This window comes from Microchirus variegatus (genome assembly GCF_963457635.1).
Source record: "Microchirus variegatus genome assembly, chromosome: 12".
NCBI classification, from domain to species: Eukaryota; Metazoa; Chordata; class Actinopteri; order Pleuronectiformes; family Soleidae; genus Microchirus; species Microchirus variegatus.
In genome coordinates, this window is record NC_139813.1 from 19,704,489 (window position 1) to 19,724,725 (window position 20,237).

A 20,237-nucleotide genomic window follows, 5' to 3' on the forward strand; every position below is an offset into this window, starting at 1 on the left:
ATCTTCTGGAATTGTGACAAATGATCTGTTTTACCACTTTCTTTCTAACACGTGCATGACCTTGCTTTGCAGCTGTAGATTCTCCTCAGAGAAAGTGCACTGTCAAAATGGTCAAATTGGCCCCCGGGGTTAAATTTGGGATGAGCACTGATTATGTAATGCTTTGTGAGGAGGTTTTCCAGCAAATTACACTCTCTAAAGAGGACGCAGGCTCGTACGTTCCCATCACACAAAGCGATTTCATGGGGTCCTTGCCTCAACGTCCTCTCCTAAATTAATACGTGGCTACATTAGGTGGCCCACTTTTTTTTAGCACCGACACAAACATCTCCCACTTTTCAGCCATTCATTCAGCCGTTTTGTTTATTCTTAGTTCCCCTGCTTTCAAGCATTAAACACCTCCCCTGTTTCCATAATCAACGTGACAGCTAGCACTGCATACAGAGAGAGCTTTGTGTTAAAGTGAGAGAATTAATGACCGACAATGATTATTTTCAATATGAATTATTTCAGATGATAAAATAGCAAAAATAAATGAGCAACATAAAATACAGATATAGTGTATGTTTGAAAGCAATTGCTGCACTTAAGCTACACGCTAACATTCAAACTGCTGTCATGCTCACAACAAAGATTCTGCCATAGAGTTAACTGTGTTCATCCATATTGATGATTGTAATGGTGATAATATTGTTTATTTTGGTTATCCAATGACAAAGAAACAGGACAACAGCAGAAAAGATGAGAAAAACGTATACAAAACATCTTAGTTTGGAATGTTAGCATGCTAACATTTGGTAATTAGCACTTCATAATGAATGTAGTTTTTGTAGTGCTATCAAACGTTAACGCGTCAACGGCGTTTAAAGGCGTCAACGTTAACGCACGGCGCGTTTCCATGGCGACTGACTGGAAAAAAAATTGAAATTAGTCTGTAAAGTAGCGGTAAACTTTAAAAACAAAGGCACACATACAGTACACAGGTACGCTGGTTATTTGCAGCGCTGCTCTTTTCGTTTAATAAACAGACCGCTCCAGTTCCACTGTAGGCGCTAAAAGGAGCTAATGCAGCTAATGGAGCTAACTGGTAAACGGTGCCTGGACTCCGGTGTCGCGGCAGGTAAACATGACGTCATATGCGTCTATTTCCGGTCAGTCGTCATGGAAACATGTCATGCGTTAACGTGCGTTAACATGCGTTAGCGCGTTATCCTTTTGCACAGCACTATTTTTTTTTTCCTTTGGTCACCCAGTGACAAAGAAACAGAACAACAACAGAAAAAGAAGAGAAAGTTTGGAATGTTAGCATGCTAACATTTGGTAATTAGTACTTTACTGCACAGCTGAGGCTGACGAGACATTTGCACTCATACTCATAATGTACGTTTTTTTGTCTTTATAATTCATCTACTTGGCACCATGAAGTGTAATAGCTAATTGTAGGAAACCAAAAGTATAACTTTAGCAATGTCAATTCCTTAAAAGTTATGTAATTCCTCTCATATTTGAAGGTGTACTCCGCAAATGTTTGACATTTTTGTCCAGTACTTGAAGCTCAAGGTAAATTCTTACATGTTTTTAGTGTTTTGCGGAAGAAAAAAATGCAAATTATGTCCCTTATTTCTTCGCAGTGCTGCCTGCTCCATGATCTGTTGTCATGAATGCTTCTTTTTTTTATTATTAAAGTTGGTATAAGTAGGATTTCAGTACAGGAGAATGTCGTGTGGAATGTGCTCACCTTGGTTACAGTAAGCTACGAGATGATGAAACTAGAGATGCAGCGAAATGCCAGGAAATGAGCGGGATTGGAGCTTTCCAGAAATGTCTTTCTCCCGTTCCCCTTTTTCCCCCTCTGACCTGCTCCTCTTCTCCACAATCCCATGGGTGTAAGCAGAGTGTTTGAAGTGGTTTTAGGTTTGCCCCGCTACTGGTCTCACATCGTTGGCTTATTGTTCTTCACCTAAAACCCCTCTTTGGTCTCCTCTCTCCGCTCTCTGTCGCTCTTTTCCCTCCGCAGAAAATGCTGGACGAGTGCCAAGACAGAAGGAGCTGTCAAGTCCTTGTCAACAGCCGCGTGTTTGGGACGGACCAGTGTCCTGGCAGCAGTAAATACCTCATTGTCTGGTACAAATGCAGACCTAGTAAGTCCCTCATCACATCGTATCCCACCAGTCTTTTCCCTTTTCCTCACACACGTGGTCAGAAAACGTCTCGTCGTTTCATACTAAAATATGCTTTGCAGCAAACCTTTGGTGTAATGGGATTATATAGTAATTTTACTCCATTTTACCCGTCAGGCGTCCCATCGTTTTTGTCTGAAATTGGCCCAAACTTGACGTGCATTCTGTATTTTTTTCTTGGAGCAAGATCCAAGAGGAAGCAACGACTAACCCCATGAACTCACTCGTCGCACACCTTACCGGTTATCAGCACTTATCAGTATAATAAAATGTCAGACTCGCCATAAACGACCATCTCCTTTGGTAATAAACCGCGGTGGTTTATTTTGAGTCGTTATTATTATCACATATTGAACTCGTTATACACCAATTTAGTAAATGTTTACATCTTTTTTGGCACCAGCTTCTAGGGGTGGGGGGAAAAAATGGATTCACATAGGAATCGCGGTTCTATTCGATTTTGAAAAACCAAACAAAACACCAGATTGTGTTACTTCTGGGAGAAAAAGGCAGCTAGCCCAAGCTTTTATTTATGCAAGTTATTTTTTTTGTACAGTAAGAAAGTTTTCATTTGTTTTGAATGAATATATGTTAACTTTTGTCTTAAGTTTGCCTTTGTGTGATCACATTATCACATTATTAACACACCTTAACGCCTTAACACACTATGCAATGTATCAATTTTTGAATTGAGAATCGTATGAATCGAGAATCTATTTTGAATCGAATCGTGAGCCGCCCAAAGATTCACATCCCTACTAGCTTCTCATCCCTCTATTTTACAAATATATCACCAGTGCTGAAATATTTAGGGTTGATTTTAGACGTAGATCACATGCACAACAGTTTTTCATTATCAAAATCGTGTTTCTTGTATTTGTTATATCACACTTACATATAAATACAGACATATTAATGTAATTAAATAATAAAGTAAGCATTATTCCATTGTTTTCCTGTTGTTGACACTGAAAAGCCAAACGCAAACACACAAATGGACTACAAATAGCATGTGTGGATTCAAACATATTGTGTTCTCAAGTAAGTATTAACAGCACCACAATGTTGTGTAGGAAACCACATAAAAATCTAAGTCCCCTTGTTCGTCGAAACAAAGATTGAGGGAATTTGCGAGGGAGATCTAATGGCAAATGACAATTTCTCCATGTCGACAACAGGCCTTCCTGCCCCTATTTCTCTGCTCAATTTAAAAGGATAAACACTTGTTCCTCCTTAAACCCTCTCCCTATGAGCCACAAAGCTAAAAGTATCACTTGAGTGGAGTCACAGCAGTGCTGCATTAATCCCACCCAGATTTCAGCCTCCATTCATGACTCGGTGCCGTGCTGCGTCGAGTTGTGCGGCAGTTCACACCAGAGTGACCAGAAGTGGGCATTAATCCACTGATCCCCTTTTTCCACAACCACTTTTTCTTCTTTCTCTTCGCCCAGCCCCCCCCCCCCCCCCGGGAGCCAATCAACAGCTCTTTGTTCACTGTCACTTAACCAATGACTTCACAGAGCAGGAGAGAATGGTCACATGGAGTGTTAGTGAGGTGCAGCGGGGCAGGTGTCAATGCCTCTGAAAAGGCGAAAGGTGTGTGCAGAACGGAGGAAGTGAAGGAGAAAGGGAAGTCGAAAACCCCCGTCTCTCACGGCCCTATCCTCTTTCTGCATTCCTGTTCCACTCCCCACATCGGACGTGTGGAAACGTCCGCTGTTGTGTTTTTGTTTGCTGGCCAGTGGAGCTGCAGTGGCTGTCACAGGTCACTGTGGCTGGATGTGTGCGAGGAATGCCAATGCATGGCACTACATGTCCACTCAGGCCTCTGTTCTCCATGCTCAGTTCACCTTTCAGCAAACCACACAGAAAGCGAATGGTTTTGTTTGTAATAAATGTGTTTTCATGATGTCTTATCCTCTCTCTCTCTCTCTTTCTCTGTATCTGCAGACGAGTATAAGAGCAAGGTGGTTTGTGAGGAGGAGAGGATGAGGCTGAGCTGCAAGCGCGGCATGCAGATCGCCATTTATTCCGCCATGTTTGGCCGCACTCAACAGGGCACGCTGGAGTGTCCGCTTTATCACCGGAGGGCGCCGTCAGTAGGTAAGGTGCACTTTACTGTACACGACAGATCATTTCAAACTCATGTCTTTACACTTGCAAAACATTTTACTCAAATTAGATGTTATTTAGCCCCTTAGATCCGTTATTTTTGGCCAGAATGTTATAGTTTCCAAATATTTCGCCACATATTTACAAGTTCAAACTTCTTCAGAGACACTTAATTACTTTTGATGGTACGTGATTTTTCCATCCAGCAAACCAGTTATGTTACTTTCTTGTAATTCTCATATAAGCAAACTTGTTAGCAGCACTCTGACTTTGTTTGTAGTGTAACATAAGAAAACAAGTGTGTAATCATATTAATTATTTATCCTCTGGGAAGCATGATTATTATCATTATTTTTAGTGCTGGGCACTAGGTTAAATCACGTTAACACATGACGCGTTTCCATGACGACTGACCGGTAAAAGACGCGCGCGACGCCATGTTTACGTGCCGCGACACCGGAGTCCGGGCACCGTTTACCAGTTAGCTCCTTTAGCTCCTTTAGCTCTTTTAGCGCCGTTAGCGTGCCTAGAGTCAAACTGGAGCCATGTGTGATGTAATTAGTGCTGGGCACTAGGTTAATGACGACGCGTTTCCATGACGACTGACCGGAGAAAGACGCGCATGACGTCATGTTTACGTGCCGCGACACCGGAGTCCGGGCACCCTTTACCAGTTAGCTCCGTTAGCTCTTTTAGCGCCGTTATCGTGCCTATAGTCAAACTGGAGCGGTCTGTTTATTAAAGGAAAAGAGCAGCGCCACAAGTAACCAGCGTACCTGTGTACTGCTTATGTATGTTTTTAAAGTTTAGCGTTACTTTAGAGACGGAGTCACGTAAACATGTCACACGCATCTTTTTCCGGTCAGTCGTCAAGGAAACGCGCCATGCGTTAACGACGTTAATTAATGCGTTAACGCACCCAGTACTAATTATTTTACATTGTCAGCGTTGATTTCAGTCTTTTTCAATTAGATTTATCTTTGTTTTGGGGTCATTATGACATGAGCTGGACGTATAAACTACTACAGGACTGCTTGGGTTTACATGAAAATTAAATGAGACGTCTCTTTGTCCCGCTATTGGTATTCTGTTATGAACATGGCAAGTGAAATTCAATCTGAGCTTTGATTTTGTGTTTTTGCTGAGACATTTTGTTCAAAATGAACATCTTATCTAAGATATTGACGGGGTTAACATCAGAACCAAGAGGTTCTTAAATTAGCGCTTCATATTTGGCTTATTAGCCTCGAGATATTGTTGTGGCTCATTTCCTGTACGCCGTGTGTGTGTTTTTTTCCCGCTCCAGAACAAAGACTTTCCCTGACACACCCATCCCTTAACGTCATCAACGCCGACACCGTCTCGCAGGATAACTGATTAATAACTTTACTTTCAAAAAAGAAATGTCACCATTTAGCATTTCTTTATCTCGCGCTGAATACCCGAGTCATATAAAACCACTGCTCGAGCTCAGGTCCACACACAGACGTGCGCACACACACACACACACACACATTGTCAGGGGAATTGTGCTGGAATGTAGATCAGATGTCTCAGTCCTCCAAAGCGCAGAATTTGGCCTGTGGAAAAGGGACAGTATTGAGTTCCCCCCCAAGTATGTATGTGTGTGTGTGTGTGTGTGTGTGTGTGTGTGTGTGTGTGTGTGTGTGTGTGTGTATACAGGATATCCAGATATACTTCAGCTCATGTTTAGGAGAATGTTAATGACTCTAACCCTGGATACATGACAAGTCTTTGTATATCTATAGCTACTGTAGAGGTGGCCCTCGCCTCGTTGCCTCATTTTATCTGCTGTTGGGCCTTTGTTTCATTAATGTATAGAAGGAAATGGATTATGAGGTAATAAGTAAATAAGTAGCCAAAGCAGGTGTAAGTTAACTGGTGCTATGATTCAAAACTCAAAGAAAAGGTTACACATGTTAGTCACCCTGGGATATGTGTGTGTGTGTGTGTGTCACCTTCTTAATGACAGCCGTGTCATACTTTTGACCCGGCAGTGTCACCTCTGTCAGTCACCGGGTAATCAGAGACGTATAGAAAGGGCAGCGTTGTTTGAGTGACATTCAAAACACATTGAAATACGGCAAAGTGCAAAGGCTGCAATTTAGGATAAATGCATCATATCTGACTCAGAGTTTATACTTTACTCTTAGTGGTTTCAGGGGTGTCAGACTAGCATAATAGCATATGAACAACAGCACTTTTTTTTAAGTTTTTTTACAAAACATCATTATGAACAATTTTCTTGAGAAAAACAAGTGCAATTTTAAAAATATCATATCATATTTACATTATGATTAATGTGATATTTACACAGATCCATCCTGGGGGCCGGATTGGACCCACTGGTGGGCTGGTTCTGGCCCACGTGCCTTACATTTGACAGCCCTGATTTAACATGTTCAATATGGGATCAATAGCTGGTCTTAAGTACTGATTCCTGAACAATATTTTTTTCTATATCAATTTTTACTAATCCATTTTTAACAAAAGATTTATTAAGATCTAGTGCTGGGCGTGTTTACACGATAACAGCGGTTAACACATGGCGCGTTTCCATGGCGACTGACCGGGAAAAGACACACTTGACGTCATGTTTACGTGAGACTCTCACGTAAACATGACGTTACGTTCAGACTCTTTTCTTTTAATAAACAGACCGTTCCAATTCGACTGTAGGCGCGCTAACGGGGCTAAACGAGCTAATGCTGCTAAAGTAGCTAACTGCGTAAACATGACGTCACGCACGTCTTTTTCCGGTCAGTCGTCATGGAAACACGTCATGCGTTAACGCGCGTTAACCTGGTGCCCAAAATATTACATCGCACATGGTCAAATTCTCCAGTTTTTGCTGCTGCGACATTCTCCTTTAATCCTCTCCACATAAAATTTGAAATTTAAGATCAAATGACAACACGTGTTTCATATTACGTGATCCAGAAGAAGTTCAATACCCAGCCTGGAGTATCTGTTGATACCACAGAAGGTTGATACCCAGCCAAAATCACAATCGTGACGTCTGTCAAAACAAGAATTGCCCAAATCTAACCCTTCTAGATAGTATTTATGTGTGTTGTGGTGCAGAATATTAGCTTTGTAGCAACCTCCGATCGGTCCTGTGCGCGTACAGGTGGACCAGGAATGTGCGACAGGTGTATGTAGCAGGAGAGACCGGGCTGGTCCGATATCTGGTTTCAGACTCGCGGATTAAATACAGGAGCCTGACCTCCCCTCATGCATTGATGGGAAAATTGACTCCACTGTTACAGTTGCACTGAGGCTGATGAGAGCTGAGGCGAGAGTGGTGTTTACTGTCAAAGAACAAAATCACATCACGTGTGTTTACGTCCACCGTACTCTCTCAGACGTACACACAACCACCCACTAACACCTCCTCGGGCTGTAGGGCTCTAGCGGTGCCCTGGTGGGATTTCCCCTCCTGTCAGCTCCGTCTTTGATGTGGCTCCCACGTCACCGGGGAGCAGGAAGTGAGAGCGTTTTGAGTGACAGCTCAGACACACACCGTTAATTATTTTTAAATGTTTGCCCCACCTCCTCCCATCTCCTTGCCCTTCTGTCCTTGCGTCGTCTCTCTCGCTCGTGTGTGTGTGTTTGCGGTTGTGCGAGTTTGACAACGGCTTTGTTTTGCACCTACACTCTTAGAAATAAAAGCGCTAAGTAGAACCATGTAAGGTTCTTCGGCTTGTCCTCATAGGAGAACCCCTTTTGAGGTTCTACCAAGAACCCTTTATTCAGGAAAGTGGTTCTCTGGATCAAAATGGTTCATACACCATTAGTGTTATCAAGAACCCTTGGAAAACCCTTTCCCGAAGAAAGGGTTTTTCAGAAGCAAATAGTTCCAGGTAGTACCTCAGCCCTTGTAGAAGGACCCCTTTGGAACCCTTATTTCTAAGAGTGTATTGTGATTTTGTGTCTCTTGAATGTGCCAGCAAGGTACACTACCGTTCAAAAGTTTGGGCTCACTTAGAAATGCCCTTATTTTTTTTTTTTTCAATGAATCTAACATTAAATGAATCAGAAATACACTCTATACATTGTTAATGTGGTAAACGACTATTCTAGCTGCAAACGTCTGGTTTTTAAGGGCATATGTACATAGGTGTATAGAGGCCCATTTCCAGCAACCATCTCTCCAGTGTTCTAATGGTACATTGTGTTTGCTAATCGCGTTAGAAGGCTATTGGATGATTAGAAAACCCTTGAAAACCCCAGCTGAAAACAGTTTTGCTGGTTCTTTAGCGAAAGCAAAGCATTATTTCTAATATTATCAATGTATTGACTATATTTTCTATTAATTTTGCAACTCTTTTGATGAATAAAAGTGTGACTTTTAATGGAAAACACAACAAAAATTGTATAGATTACCCCAAACTTGTGAACGGTAGTGTGGGTCATAGTAATCACCCAAAACAGCACCACACTGGTAAGCTCATCGCAGCCCAGAGTTGGGGGATCAACGCCTGAACTCTTGGGTGCTGTTTGCACCTGTCCAGGTGAACTTTGTCTAATTGTAGGATGGCGGTGTACGGTGGCGGCGATTTGCTCCTAACATTGTTTACCCTACAAAGAGTCACGTTACAAAGTTGTAGTCTAACACTGGCCTTCTGCCAAGTAGTGGTAAATCTATAGACGGCCGTATTAATTGACTGAAAAACAACCCTTTTTTTTGCAGAGGTTTGTTTACAAGACAACTGTATCGACTCTGAAGGAGTGTGTAAGATACAAAAACAAGTGCATTACACAGGCATGTGCGTACAAAAGCGACAACCTCTTTGATGTCGTCTAGCTCCTCGGTTATGGGTTGGGAGGTGGGAGTGGCCGAGTTGGACAGGTCTTGGCGGCGACGATGAATCCTCAAAGCGAAAAGGGGGGAAGCCTTTTCAGCCCTCCTCTCTCATCTGCCCCATTACCATCACACACACACCTCTTGACATCTAAATAGCTCCCCATGCTTGGCATGCTGGGTCTCAGGTTTTTCCCTTTTTTTTTGTCTGTGCTTTCACTTTTGAGTATGCGCTTCAAAGAAGGTCCACGTGAGATGTTTCAGACTCGGAGGATCGCAGTATGAGCACGCACCAGCTGCAGTTCAAATTTATCACTCGGCTTTTTGAAGCCACTTCCAGTTGTTCGGGAACGTGCTGCTTGGCCGTAACTCTATCTGCATCTCTTCCTAACTTTGATATATACAGAGCAGATGAGTAGCAGATATGTTTTGTACCTCAGATTTATACAAAAAAACAAATTGCACGGTTATGTGCATTTGAAAGAGTAGCCTCGTGGAAGTTTTAGGCCAAAATTTCCCAGATTGTGTGAACATGTGTGAGTTGGTGTTGACTGTTTTTATATAAAGTGCTTCTGACTCTAGGAATAACCTGCTATCGTGTTGCAAACACAGCTGAAGAAAACTGTGCCCACGCAGGGGTTTTGAGTTCTGACGGACACTTCGGCTTAAAACACACTCAAGAAGTTTCCACCAGACTTTTAATCGGAATAGTATACAAGCACTAGTGGGGAATCAACACGCCCAGCAGCTTATTCGTTTTAGCTGGTTTCTGGTTTAGCTAATTGTCCGCATGGCGACTTACAAAAGAGGAATGAGCTACATAGAATAAGTCTGGGAAAGACATTCACTCGATAGGAACAGTGGACTCGAGGAGTCAAGAGGTGGATCCATGTGCAGAAGGATATAGCGCAGGGTAGGGGGGGGGAAGGAAAGTGCTAGTACAGAAGATGCTCTTGACAGGGACGCCTCTGTTCTGGTAGCACTCAGTAGGTCATTACACCAGCGTGGAACGACACATTGAAAAGAGTCTGGATTGTCTCGTGCAGGGTGTTGGCACCGCCGGGCGACAATCCTTTGATGATCTGAGTGGCAAGGGGTAATATAAGCCCTTTCATGAGTTTAAAAGTAGTCACTGTTGTCTCAGGGCCTGTCCCAAATCAAAACCTAGCCCTAGATTTGAGCCCTTGCCCTAGATGTTGCATGGGTAGGGTGTCCCAATACTTTAGGGAGCAAGGAGAAGTGCCTATGCTCCCCTTAAAATGCCCCTCGCCACCAAGTCAGCTCTAGACCAGGCTTGCAGGCAAGGGAGTATCCCATGATGCCTTGCACACTCAGCCAGCGGTGATTTTCTGGAACAATATGGCGGCTACCGGTGCAAACGGAATATATTTGCAAATACGCCAGTAAAAAAGAAACCTGAAACGTGTTGGAATGTGTTAGTTAGATGTATATGAAATGGACTGTTAAGTTATAACTGTTAAGTTTGACGACATTCGTAAATATGCCGAGTGCTTAGCAAGAGTCTACCCATGACAGGGGTGTGTGTCCCGGTGTATACATGCAAATTTTTCGTGCTTATCCCGAAACATCCCGACTATTGCGAGCATACGGCAAATGCGTCTTCTATTTCTTTTCCGTTGATTTATGAAATGAAGATAAATCAAAATAGCCCACACAACAGGCTGGAGCTCCGTTGGAACCGGCATTTTCAAACGTGAATGAAAATGGTCCTTCGTCTGCATGGTGGTATTGCAGTTCACAGGCAATGTGTATCACCGCCATCTACTGGACGGGTGAAATCAGACACGTCGATGATGAGCGTGACGTAGGGAATGCGTTCGCTACGCTAATTTGCATACTAGTGGTTACCAATTTGCACTTCCCTCATTGAGGGGATTTTACTGTGGAGGGAACTCAGAGCAAGTGAGAGAATTGGGACTGGGCCTTATTCTTCTACATAGCGGCTTCTTCTATTATTTCCAGGAGTTGAAACTGCGTTGCATGCACGGAACGTCCGACTCTGGTCCGACTGAACACATACATGCAGTAATAATTTGAAATCTGGTTTCAGTCAAACATGTGCAATAACTCATTTTTTTTCCCCCTAACGTCATGTAAACTTACTGTAATACTTCAATTCATCATATTACAGGAAAAAAAAGGGGCCATTAGACCATTTATCGTAAACGTGGGCATGGGAGAGCGTTCTCAAATTCGTTTTAATGTCTCTCTCATAAAGCCCTTGCGTGTGCAGGTGCTTTATTCCCTCTGACAGTGAATCACTTTTTTTCTATTATGCGAAGACGTCAAATCCCACAACAATGACTTAAGCCTCCCTATCAAATTATATTTATCGCAGGTGAGTCACAGCAGAGGAGGAGATGAGCACAGGTTTTTCTTTTTTTTTTCTTTTTTTTTTTCGCCCATTGTCTTGGAAATTCCTGGGAAGTTGTGCGTGGGTAGGATTCTCCTGTAAAAGTCTCCCTGGGAAAGAGAGGTGGTTGTGTACTCACTGTGCGCGAGTGTGTGGAGCTAATGAATATTGTTGCAAAAGAACAGAACAGAAGGTCAAACCCTGTGTTATGCATACACGGCACATGTCAACATTAGTATTTGTTCAGTCTTTGGCTAAATTCCATTTCATCCCTCCGCCTTTATCACCTGTAGCCCCACCCCATCCCCACATTTAGGCACAGTGTTCCCCCCCCTCCACCGATCTCACCAAGGCTCTCATTCAAGGTCGTGGTGATCAACATAATGAGTCATTTTAGAATGACGTACTGTAAACCTCTCTGTGTCTGACCTCTGTGTTTCGTGTTTCCTGCTGTGTGTGAGTTTTGTATGTCACCTTCACCCAAAGGAAACGCCTCCCTTTCCTCACTTGTTGCTCCTTTTTGGATCACAAGCATGTCCTTGTTGGCCGTGTGTTGGATGGAGTGGTTGTTGCACAGGCCTTTCGGAGGTTAGAGGTTCCTCCTCAGTCTTTTTCCTGCTCTGTACTTGCCTGTCTGCATCAAAGTTGCTAATGAGAACCAGAGGAGGTCACATTCTGAGGAATGCTCTTTTTTTAAACTACATAGAAATGCCGTGTAGGGGGGGGCTGAGGTTGTGTGTGCATAAGCACGGACAAAGAATAAATGTGTCTCTCCATCCTCTTGTCACTAGAAGTCTCTGTCTGTCTCTGTCAGCCCCACCCATTCTTCTATGGGCCCCCTCTCTGCTCAAAGTAATCGCCCAGTCAGGAATCAAAGCAGCAGCTAATGGGGGCCTGTCTATCAGTAGGCGGTCTTGTCAGGGAGGGACAGTTTTTCTGCGCGGCGTGGCGGCTGAAAACGAGCCCTCTGGGAAGGGGAAGACAGAAGGAGAACAAATTAAAGTGCATAAGGGAGAGCAGGAGGCCATCATGCCGCAGGCATCTATGGAAATGAATAGAGATTCACACGAGGGGGACACAAAGATTCACCTGTTATATCACATTCTGACTAGAAGCTGTTGTGATTTAGAGATTTGGATCTGAGCTGTAAAACAAATATGTTTTTACTACAAGAAAGATTAGAGCTTTGTATATATATATATACGTTTATATATATATATATATATATATGTATGTATATGTGTATATATATATACACATATGTATGTGTGTATATATGTGTATATGTGTATGTATATATGTATATGTATATGTGCGTATATATATATGTATATATGTATGCGTATATATATATACGCACACACATATATACGTATATATGTCACAAGCATATATGTATATATATAAGTATGCATATGTATGTATGTGTATATGTATGTGTGTATATGTGTATATGTATATGTATGTATGTGTATATGTATGTATATATGTGTGTGTATGTACATGTATATGTATGTATATATATACATATATATATTATGCATATGTATGTATGTACATACATATATGTGTATATATATATATATATGTAGACTTAATTTTATAATCTCTGAGAAATTAGAAATCTGAATATCTGAGTCTTGTTGCTCAGATTAGTATCAATATGTTAATCTGAGCAATTTGAATTTTTCACAATTCACAAATGTATTATATTTATTATTCCATACACAGATATGCAAGTAATTGCAAAGGTAGATATAGTGACTGTGTTAAATGTGGGAACCGCGTAACCTTTGCTGTGTCTGAGTCGTCGTCCAGTTCACGCTGCTGTCTTCATTCCCTCTTCTCTTTCTCGTCTGGAATTCCACTGTGTCGTCTCCAGCTGAGAAACACCCGGGTGCTTTTTCTTTGAACTGCGCACAGAAACGACAAGATGAACTCTGTGATTTAGGTTCAACATTACTACAAAACGTATTGCAGTACAACGGGTTGTCACCCGGAGTTTTGATCGTCGATGAATAAGGTGTGTATTTAAAAAGAGTGTTGACACTGTCCGTGACCAATCGTTTGCTGTGTTTCACTTCCTGACCGGGACATTTGACCTTTGCCCTGCGCCATAATTTGTCGTGGGCCGTTGACGTGTGAGCCAGACCCTAAGCGACCCGTTTACCCTCTTTTTTTTTTTCTGATCTTTCTGTGTCTCTGTCGGGGCGGTGGGGTTGGGTGGGGGGGGGCCCACCAGGGCAGATGGTGCGAGACCCAGTGTCCACTTTCAAAGCCCTTGTCGTCTCCTTGTGTTGTTTCAAGGGGGTTAGATGGACAACAGGGGCTCGGGGAGGCATCCATGTGGAACCAAGGCACATTCACTTTCCAGAAAAAACACCACTTAGGCATTAGTGATCGTCACATCTCTCAATGTAGCCAATCTTTGCGTGCCAGAGGAGTCTTCGTCTGCCCCATTCCAAGTGGTGCGCTCTTGTTTCGTCTTGAAACTATTATATGGGGGGCATGGGGCATGTTAAACTGTCTCTATGAGCTCAATAAGGTGTGTGTGAGCACGGCAGGTCACCATATGATCTCCTTTAGTCCTGCTTTAAATGTGACAAGAGGAAGGAAGTCGGAGAGCCTCATCGGTACGTCCACTCTCCACCGAGCGGGAGAAGCTGTGGAGGAGCTGGCAAGTGCTTAGCGATGATGTATGGGCGTCCCATCCATTACTCTGTCAGGTCTCCATACACAAACACTCTCCCACCCAACCACTCTTTCATACACACACACACACACACACACATATATATGTTGTATCAGGTATCTCTTTAGACAATGTGAGGCCCCCGTAAGGTTTCTCCGTGTGGACAGAGGATCCACCGTGGGAGCTGAGGAGGGCCTTTATGGTGCGGAGTGTGTATGAGAGATGTCCCTTTTAATGTCTGCAGGATGTGTCTCTTCGTGGTGTGTGTTTGTGTGTCCATCTCTGTTGTGGCTGACAGCGCCTCATGTAGTCCTATTGTGCCCGAAGTGCTGCTTGTCCGTCAAACTCCCTTTTACGGCTAGCAAGGGAAATATTTACGCAAGGTTCATTTGAAATATCCAAGAAATTCAGACTTTTTATTCACATTGAGAACTTCTTAATAGTCTGTCTTTGTTAACTGTTGCACAGCCGTTTAGCACATGCTGTTTTTCCCTTATCTTTCGGGTCCGAGCGCACACATGAATCGCGTTTTCGATTCATGTGTGCACGGATTCCCGCGTTTGTGCGTGAAAAACGTGGATAATTTGAAGTGGCTGGGGCCAAAAAACGGACCCATAAAAAGCTTCTACTATGTCATCCGGTGTCGGGTTTAATGTACATGAACGAAATTTCATCGATGGAGACTTTCCCGTGAATCCTTCAGGAAGGCCGCTATCTTGAACGCTAACTCTGAGCTGATTTTTGCCGATTACGCACTAAAAGTTTGAATTTGTTATTGTCACTTTTGTGTACATATATATATTTTAATTTGTATTTTTATTGCTTCCTGTATATGGACTTTATATTTTATTCCATCAACTTCTCAACTGACCACAGATGGAAAATGGCTGCAATGTGACATATTTACACGTTGACGTTCGTTAACGTGCAATGGTCCCTACTCAAATTCACAAATCTAATCACAAATCTATGTGTTGCAGTGACATTTTAGTGTCAAAAACAGAAAGTAAAAATGAATATGTTATATCTGCCTCTCTCTCTCTCTCTCAGACTGCCAGTCGACTGTGGCTCTGCAGGTTCTCACGTCTCGCTGTCAGGGCAAGAAGAACTGCCTGGTCCGAGCCTCCACGAAAGAATTCGGAGATCCGTGCTACTCTGGCACCAGGAAGTATCTCAGCGTCATCTACACCTGTGGTGAGTCCTCAACAAGTCCTTTATAGGACCTTTCTTTTTGGTGCCACCAGGGGGTGGTGTTCACTAACTGATCAGCTCATCTTGAGTCTCCACCATGGTCTGTGAATCTGCAGTTCCTGGCTCTACAAGTGGTTTCTATTATATTCAGAGAATAATTATATGGGAGAGAAATGATGATGATGATGATGATATTGACCGCACCAGTGGTCAGTTCATGTTTCTTTTTAAAGGACGCTTTAAAATGAACTTTTTTAAAGCGCCTCGGCAGTGAAAAGCCTTTAATTCAGGAACACGGCTCGCTTGTTTCTGAAGGAAGTGCAGCGTTTGTGGTTTTTGTCTATTAAAGCGCGTTATTTTTAGTTTAAGATGCACCAAGTTCAAAGCTTTAAAAAAAAAAATATATATATTTTCCACTCCCAGGATGTAGCACACAAAAGAAGAAAAATTCTGGCATTGTATCTTATGTTTTGACTTCATGTCTGTGCAGATGAGGGAGAAGGATTATCTTCCTTTTTTATCTACTTCCCACCCCAGGGATAATCCTGAACTGACAAGGCTGTAATTCATTAACCTCATGCTTGGACACACACACACACACACACACACACACACACACACACTATCCAGCACCTCCAGCAACAGGGACTGATGTACACGCTCCACAGCCTGGAGCCTCTCAAAACCGGAAACACACAGAAAGCCATGTCCGCAGTGCTTTAAGATGACATTCTGTTGTATTTGGCATTTCACTCTGATATTTGACGTTATTATATGGATGATAGGGTATTTGCGGGTGTCTGCGCTCTGGCCTAAAGTCATATTTATGTCTTGAGGTACCGTAAATTCATCCAAACCAATTTCCACCGCGTGTAGATTATGCACAGTGGTGATTCATCCGAGGTTCTTATCTCTTATCTCACGCCGTTGTCCGTCCCTTTATCTTTAGTCACCATCGGCCAGCGCAGACGAGAACAAACGGAGACTTTTTTTTGCACTATCGATGGAGTCATTCGGCTCGAATCCTTGTCTGACCTCCGTTATCTGTCGCTGATAACGCGGCGTACTTTAGCGACAGCTCCGCTGCTGAGTCGGGGTCGACGAATGTGTGAGTGTTTCTCTGAGGAAAGGGGAAGGATGTGGAACTGGTGTTAATGTTCAACAGATACAGAGAAGTGTGTGTGTAAGTGTGTGTGCTGTGAGGGGGGGCAGTCGGGTGGGTTTTATTTTTTCGCTGCGGTCAGAGTCGAGCGGGAATGGATGCGAGTAAATCAGTCTCGTTGCTGCAGACATGAAGTCACTGGTAGCTCCAGGCTCCAGCAAAGTGGTAATTTTGGGGGGGATCCTCTGTCATTGGTGGTCGAGTGTGTTTTAGTATTGACCCCATTTGTTTCGGTACAGAGAGCCGAGGATGTCTGTCTGCTCATGATTGGTAGCGTTTATGTGCTTGAGTTATACGAGTGTGTGTGTGTGTGTGTGTGGCATGGTCTGTGCAATGTTTTGTTTCAGCTAAAAATGAAGGCATCTACTTACAGACTGATTGATGGCACAACTTTTAAACTCTATAATATACATATTTGAAGGGTTGTGAGGAAGGGAATTAAACGGTGTAAATAAATACTCAGTTAAATAAGTGTTAATTGGAAAAATAACTTTTTCCCCTTACGATGTGTATTATTTTAAAGCTCCCATAGAACATAAGTTCCGATTAACGCTGTTTTTTTAGTGTGTATCTGCATCATTACCTTGTTTACAAAGCCCTGAATGTTCGAAACAAACAGTGCAGCCATTGCTGAGAACAGTTCTGACTTCTGGGGGTGAGATTTCAGTCTGAAACAGCGCGACTGAGGAGAGCTTCAGCTAGGAGAGATTTCTATCGGCTCATTTACAGCAACTAGGAGGTTTTTGACCATAAAAACAAGTTAATGTATGTACGTAGACCTTCATAACTCACATATATGTGCGATAGGACCACTCTATGGGAGCTATAATAGATTTGTCATGTTAATTTTGAGATAATGTGTTACGCTTTAGGACTTTTTCTGGCATAAACACTAGTTGCGTTTCCATTAGCCTTAGAAATGCGCAAAACCTAAATATCGCAATAAAAAACTGGTATTGGAAACGATACGTTTTTCAGACGTTTCAATATAAACGTTTATCGCACACGTTGAATGGAAACACTTTTTTCCGCATTACACCAGACATGACCAGTCAGCTTCAGTAGTTCCATTGTTTTCTGTTAAACAATCATAGCAACAGCATTAGCGTTCATCGAGATCACTGCACCGAAACCAAAATCTTCCTCAAAGTAGTCTCTAGTCTTACGGGATGAGATTTAGGGGACGAGAGACTAGAATTATGACTTGTAAGAAAAAGAAAAAAACCGTCAATGGAAACATCTGCAAGTAGCTATTGTATTTTGTCGCAATTTTTGAAATATCATAAGACCAAAACGTGGTCCTAATGAGGCAGAACCTCATTTCTGAGGAAGAGGTTACATTTTAATTGTTAAAGTTAGGCTTAGGGTGTTGACTTATGGTTAATGTTGTGGATAAGACTCCTAAAAAGACTAGTGTGTGTAGAGGTGTTAACCCACTTAAAATCTTTCCGATGCTATTTTAGTGTCTTTTACTACCTGCCAACTTTAGAATAATTAGGAAACTGTTTTATAGGTCATTTTATCTGCAGGAGTGCGTATGCATAAATTGGTCTGTGGGCAGTGCACACACTGTCTGCATACACACATATGCAGACACACACACACACACTGGCAGGAGCACGTGTTTGATTCACAGTGTGATTTATAAAGCCATCAACTCTCCAGCATCTTCCTCACTCACACTAACAAAAACCGCCGCAGGGCTGGACTTTGTTCCTTAGCAATAATAACGGCAGCAAATGGTCTGAAACTTGCCATCAGTCTCGCAGCAGATCACACACACACACACCCCCACACACACACACACACACACACACACACACACACACTCTGCACAGCCGCCACTGTCAGGCATCATTTACATCCACTCCCCACGGAGGAAGTCCCCACGGTTTGTTTGTTTTCTGGGTCCAAAAACAGTAGAGGAGAGGAGTCCCAGTTCAGATTAACTACAGCTCCAAGCATTTTTTTTTTTTTACAACTCAATATTTGAAGAAGATTCAGCCCATAAATACTCCTACAGCAGTGCACGCTGTCTGTCTCGCGAATTATTCATAGCCTAAACATGGAAATATTTACCCCCGGTGCAATCATTGGTAGATTGATGAATGAGTCTGCTCGGGGGCACATTCTTCAAAAAGCCAAGTTTTCCAAGTGTGGCCCCTTTTTGAAGTTTCTCTCTTTGTAACGCTGCGTTGGTTTTTCAGAGTTTGCCATGCGTCTTTTGAAGCTGGGATGCCCCCCGTGCAACATGTATTAATCTTTATTTGACAGAAAAAAAAAGTATTATTAAAATGCATAATGTGTCTGTTAGCCGTCAGCTCCTCCAGATGTCTGAGGCTCTTCCTATTTGTCAACATCCTTCCTCTCGTGTGACTGAAGCGACACAGCCTCAGGGCGTCCTGCTTCTCCTGAGAAGTCAAAGCTTCAGACGTGATATCTAAATGTCGAGGTTTCTCTCTCTCTTTTTCCTGAACTCCCTTTTAGGGCCGTCTTAACGCCTCTTTTGAACCGTGCACACCAGACTCTTTCGGGGGGGATAAAAGTCAGTGGAAAAACCTAATGAACGGGTCTAATTGCAGGGGGAGGAAATGGATTAATTGTGGCACTTAGCCTCGTTAGCATGGGATCTGAGGTAGGTGACGGGGTCGATGGAATAGGGAGCTCAGGCGCCTCTAACTCTGGAGTTGAAATCTCAACAAAAAAAAGACCTAATGAAAGTACAATGAGACCATTATTATTGTATAAGTGTGTTTTTTTGTGTAGCTGGCCAAAGCCTTTACTCTGGATTTTGTACCCAATAACAAGCTGCTCAACTGTTGAAGTGATTTTCCATTTGTGAGCTGAATCGTTGTTTCAAAAATAACTCACCCTTTCATTGCCACTCTGGAACTTTAAAGCATGTCACATAATCGTTATTGGCAGATTAAAGGCGCCATATGTAAGAATGTGGCCAAAAACGGTTACTACATCGGTCTTTTAGGTTTCGTTTTTCTCCGCCATTGTAGCTCAGACTTATCTGGCAACCCGTGGTTGCAATGATGCACTGCCATGACTGGTAGACAGCGGTAGGTGGCGCCACATGCCAAAACATGATTTCAAAACATAAACATGATTTGCGGTCTGCACAATATTTTTTTTTAATACGAATATTTCAGCATAACTGTTGTTGTTGGTGAGTTCAGTTTGTTATACGAACATTATTCCTGAGTCTCTGTGAAGTATTAGGAGGATTTTATGGCCAGTTGTTTTAGATTTATTACATAGTGCACCTTTAAGTTTGCCTCGTTGTCATGGAATTATTATCTTGGAATAAGCAGTTGAATAACTTACAATTGATGTCTTTTGAATAACTGTATGGACATATCCACACATGATTGATATCTTTGAAAATGTTGGAAGGTAGACAGGCAAAGGCAACCAACAACATAACGTCATATTATAAAGAAGTTTTGAAGGAGTTTTGACATGCAAACTTTGGGTTTGGGTACTGCTGTGAAATATCTCTCATAGATTTTAAGGAATACTTGTAAGAAATGGCATTTAAATGATGCGTTATTCTTCTTTTATCTGACCCTTTATAGCAAGTAATGTGTATATGTAGTGTATATCACTATTATGACATTTTATGTTTAAGTATCCAGTGTCAGCTGGTCGGCATACATTTCAGTCTTGGCACTTGATGTTAATTTGTTCATTTT

The 20,237-nt window shown here is 42.5% G+C and overlaps 1 protein-coding gene across 3 annotated transcripts in view; it reads left to right on the plus strand.

Annotated features, from left to right (window-relative positions):
• eva1aa (eva-1 homolog A, regulator of programmed cell death a) overlaps nucleotides 1-20,237 on the plus strand; it is a gene marked incomplete at both ends in the record, with an annotated part of 79,555 nt that overhangs the window by 21,454 nt on the left and 37,864 nt on the right. For all 3 annotated transcript variants that reach the window (XM_083898953.1, XM_083898952.1, XM_083898954.1), the window contains 3 exons: nucleotides 2,018-2,141; nucleotides 4,131-4,283; nucleotides 15,234-15,377. In XM_083898953.1, the coding sequence (XP_083755079.1) occupies nucleotides 2,018-2,141; nucleotides 4,131-4,283; nucleotides 15,234-15,377 (421 nt within the window). The remainder of the gene's footprint in view (nucleotides 1-2,017; nucleotides 2,142-4,130; nucleotides 4,284-15,233; nucleotides 15,378-20,237) is intronic.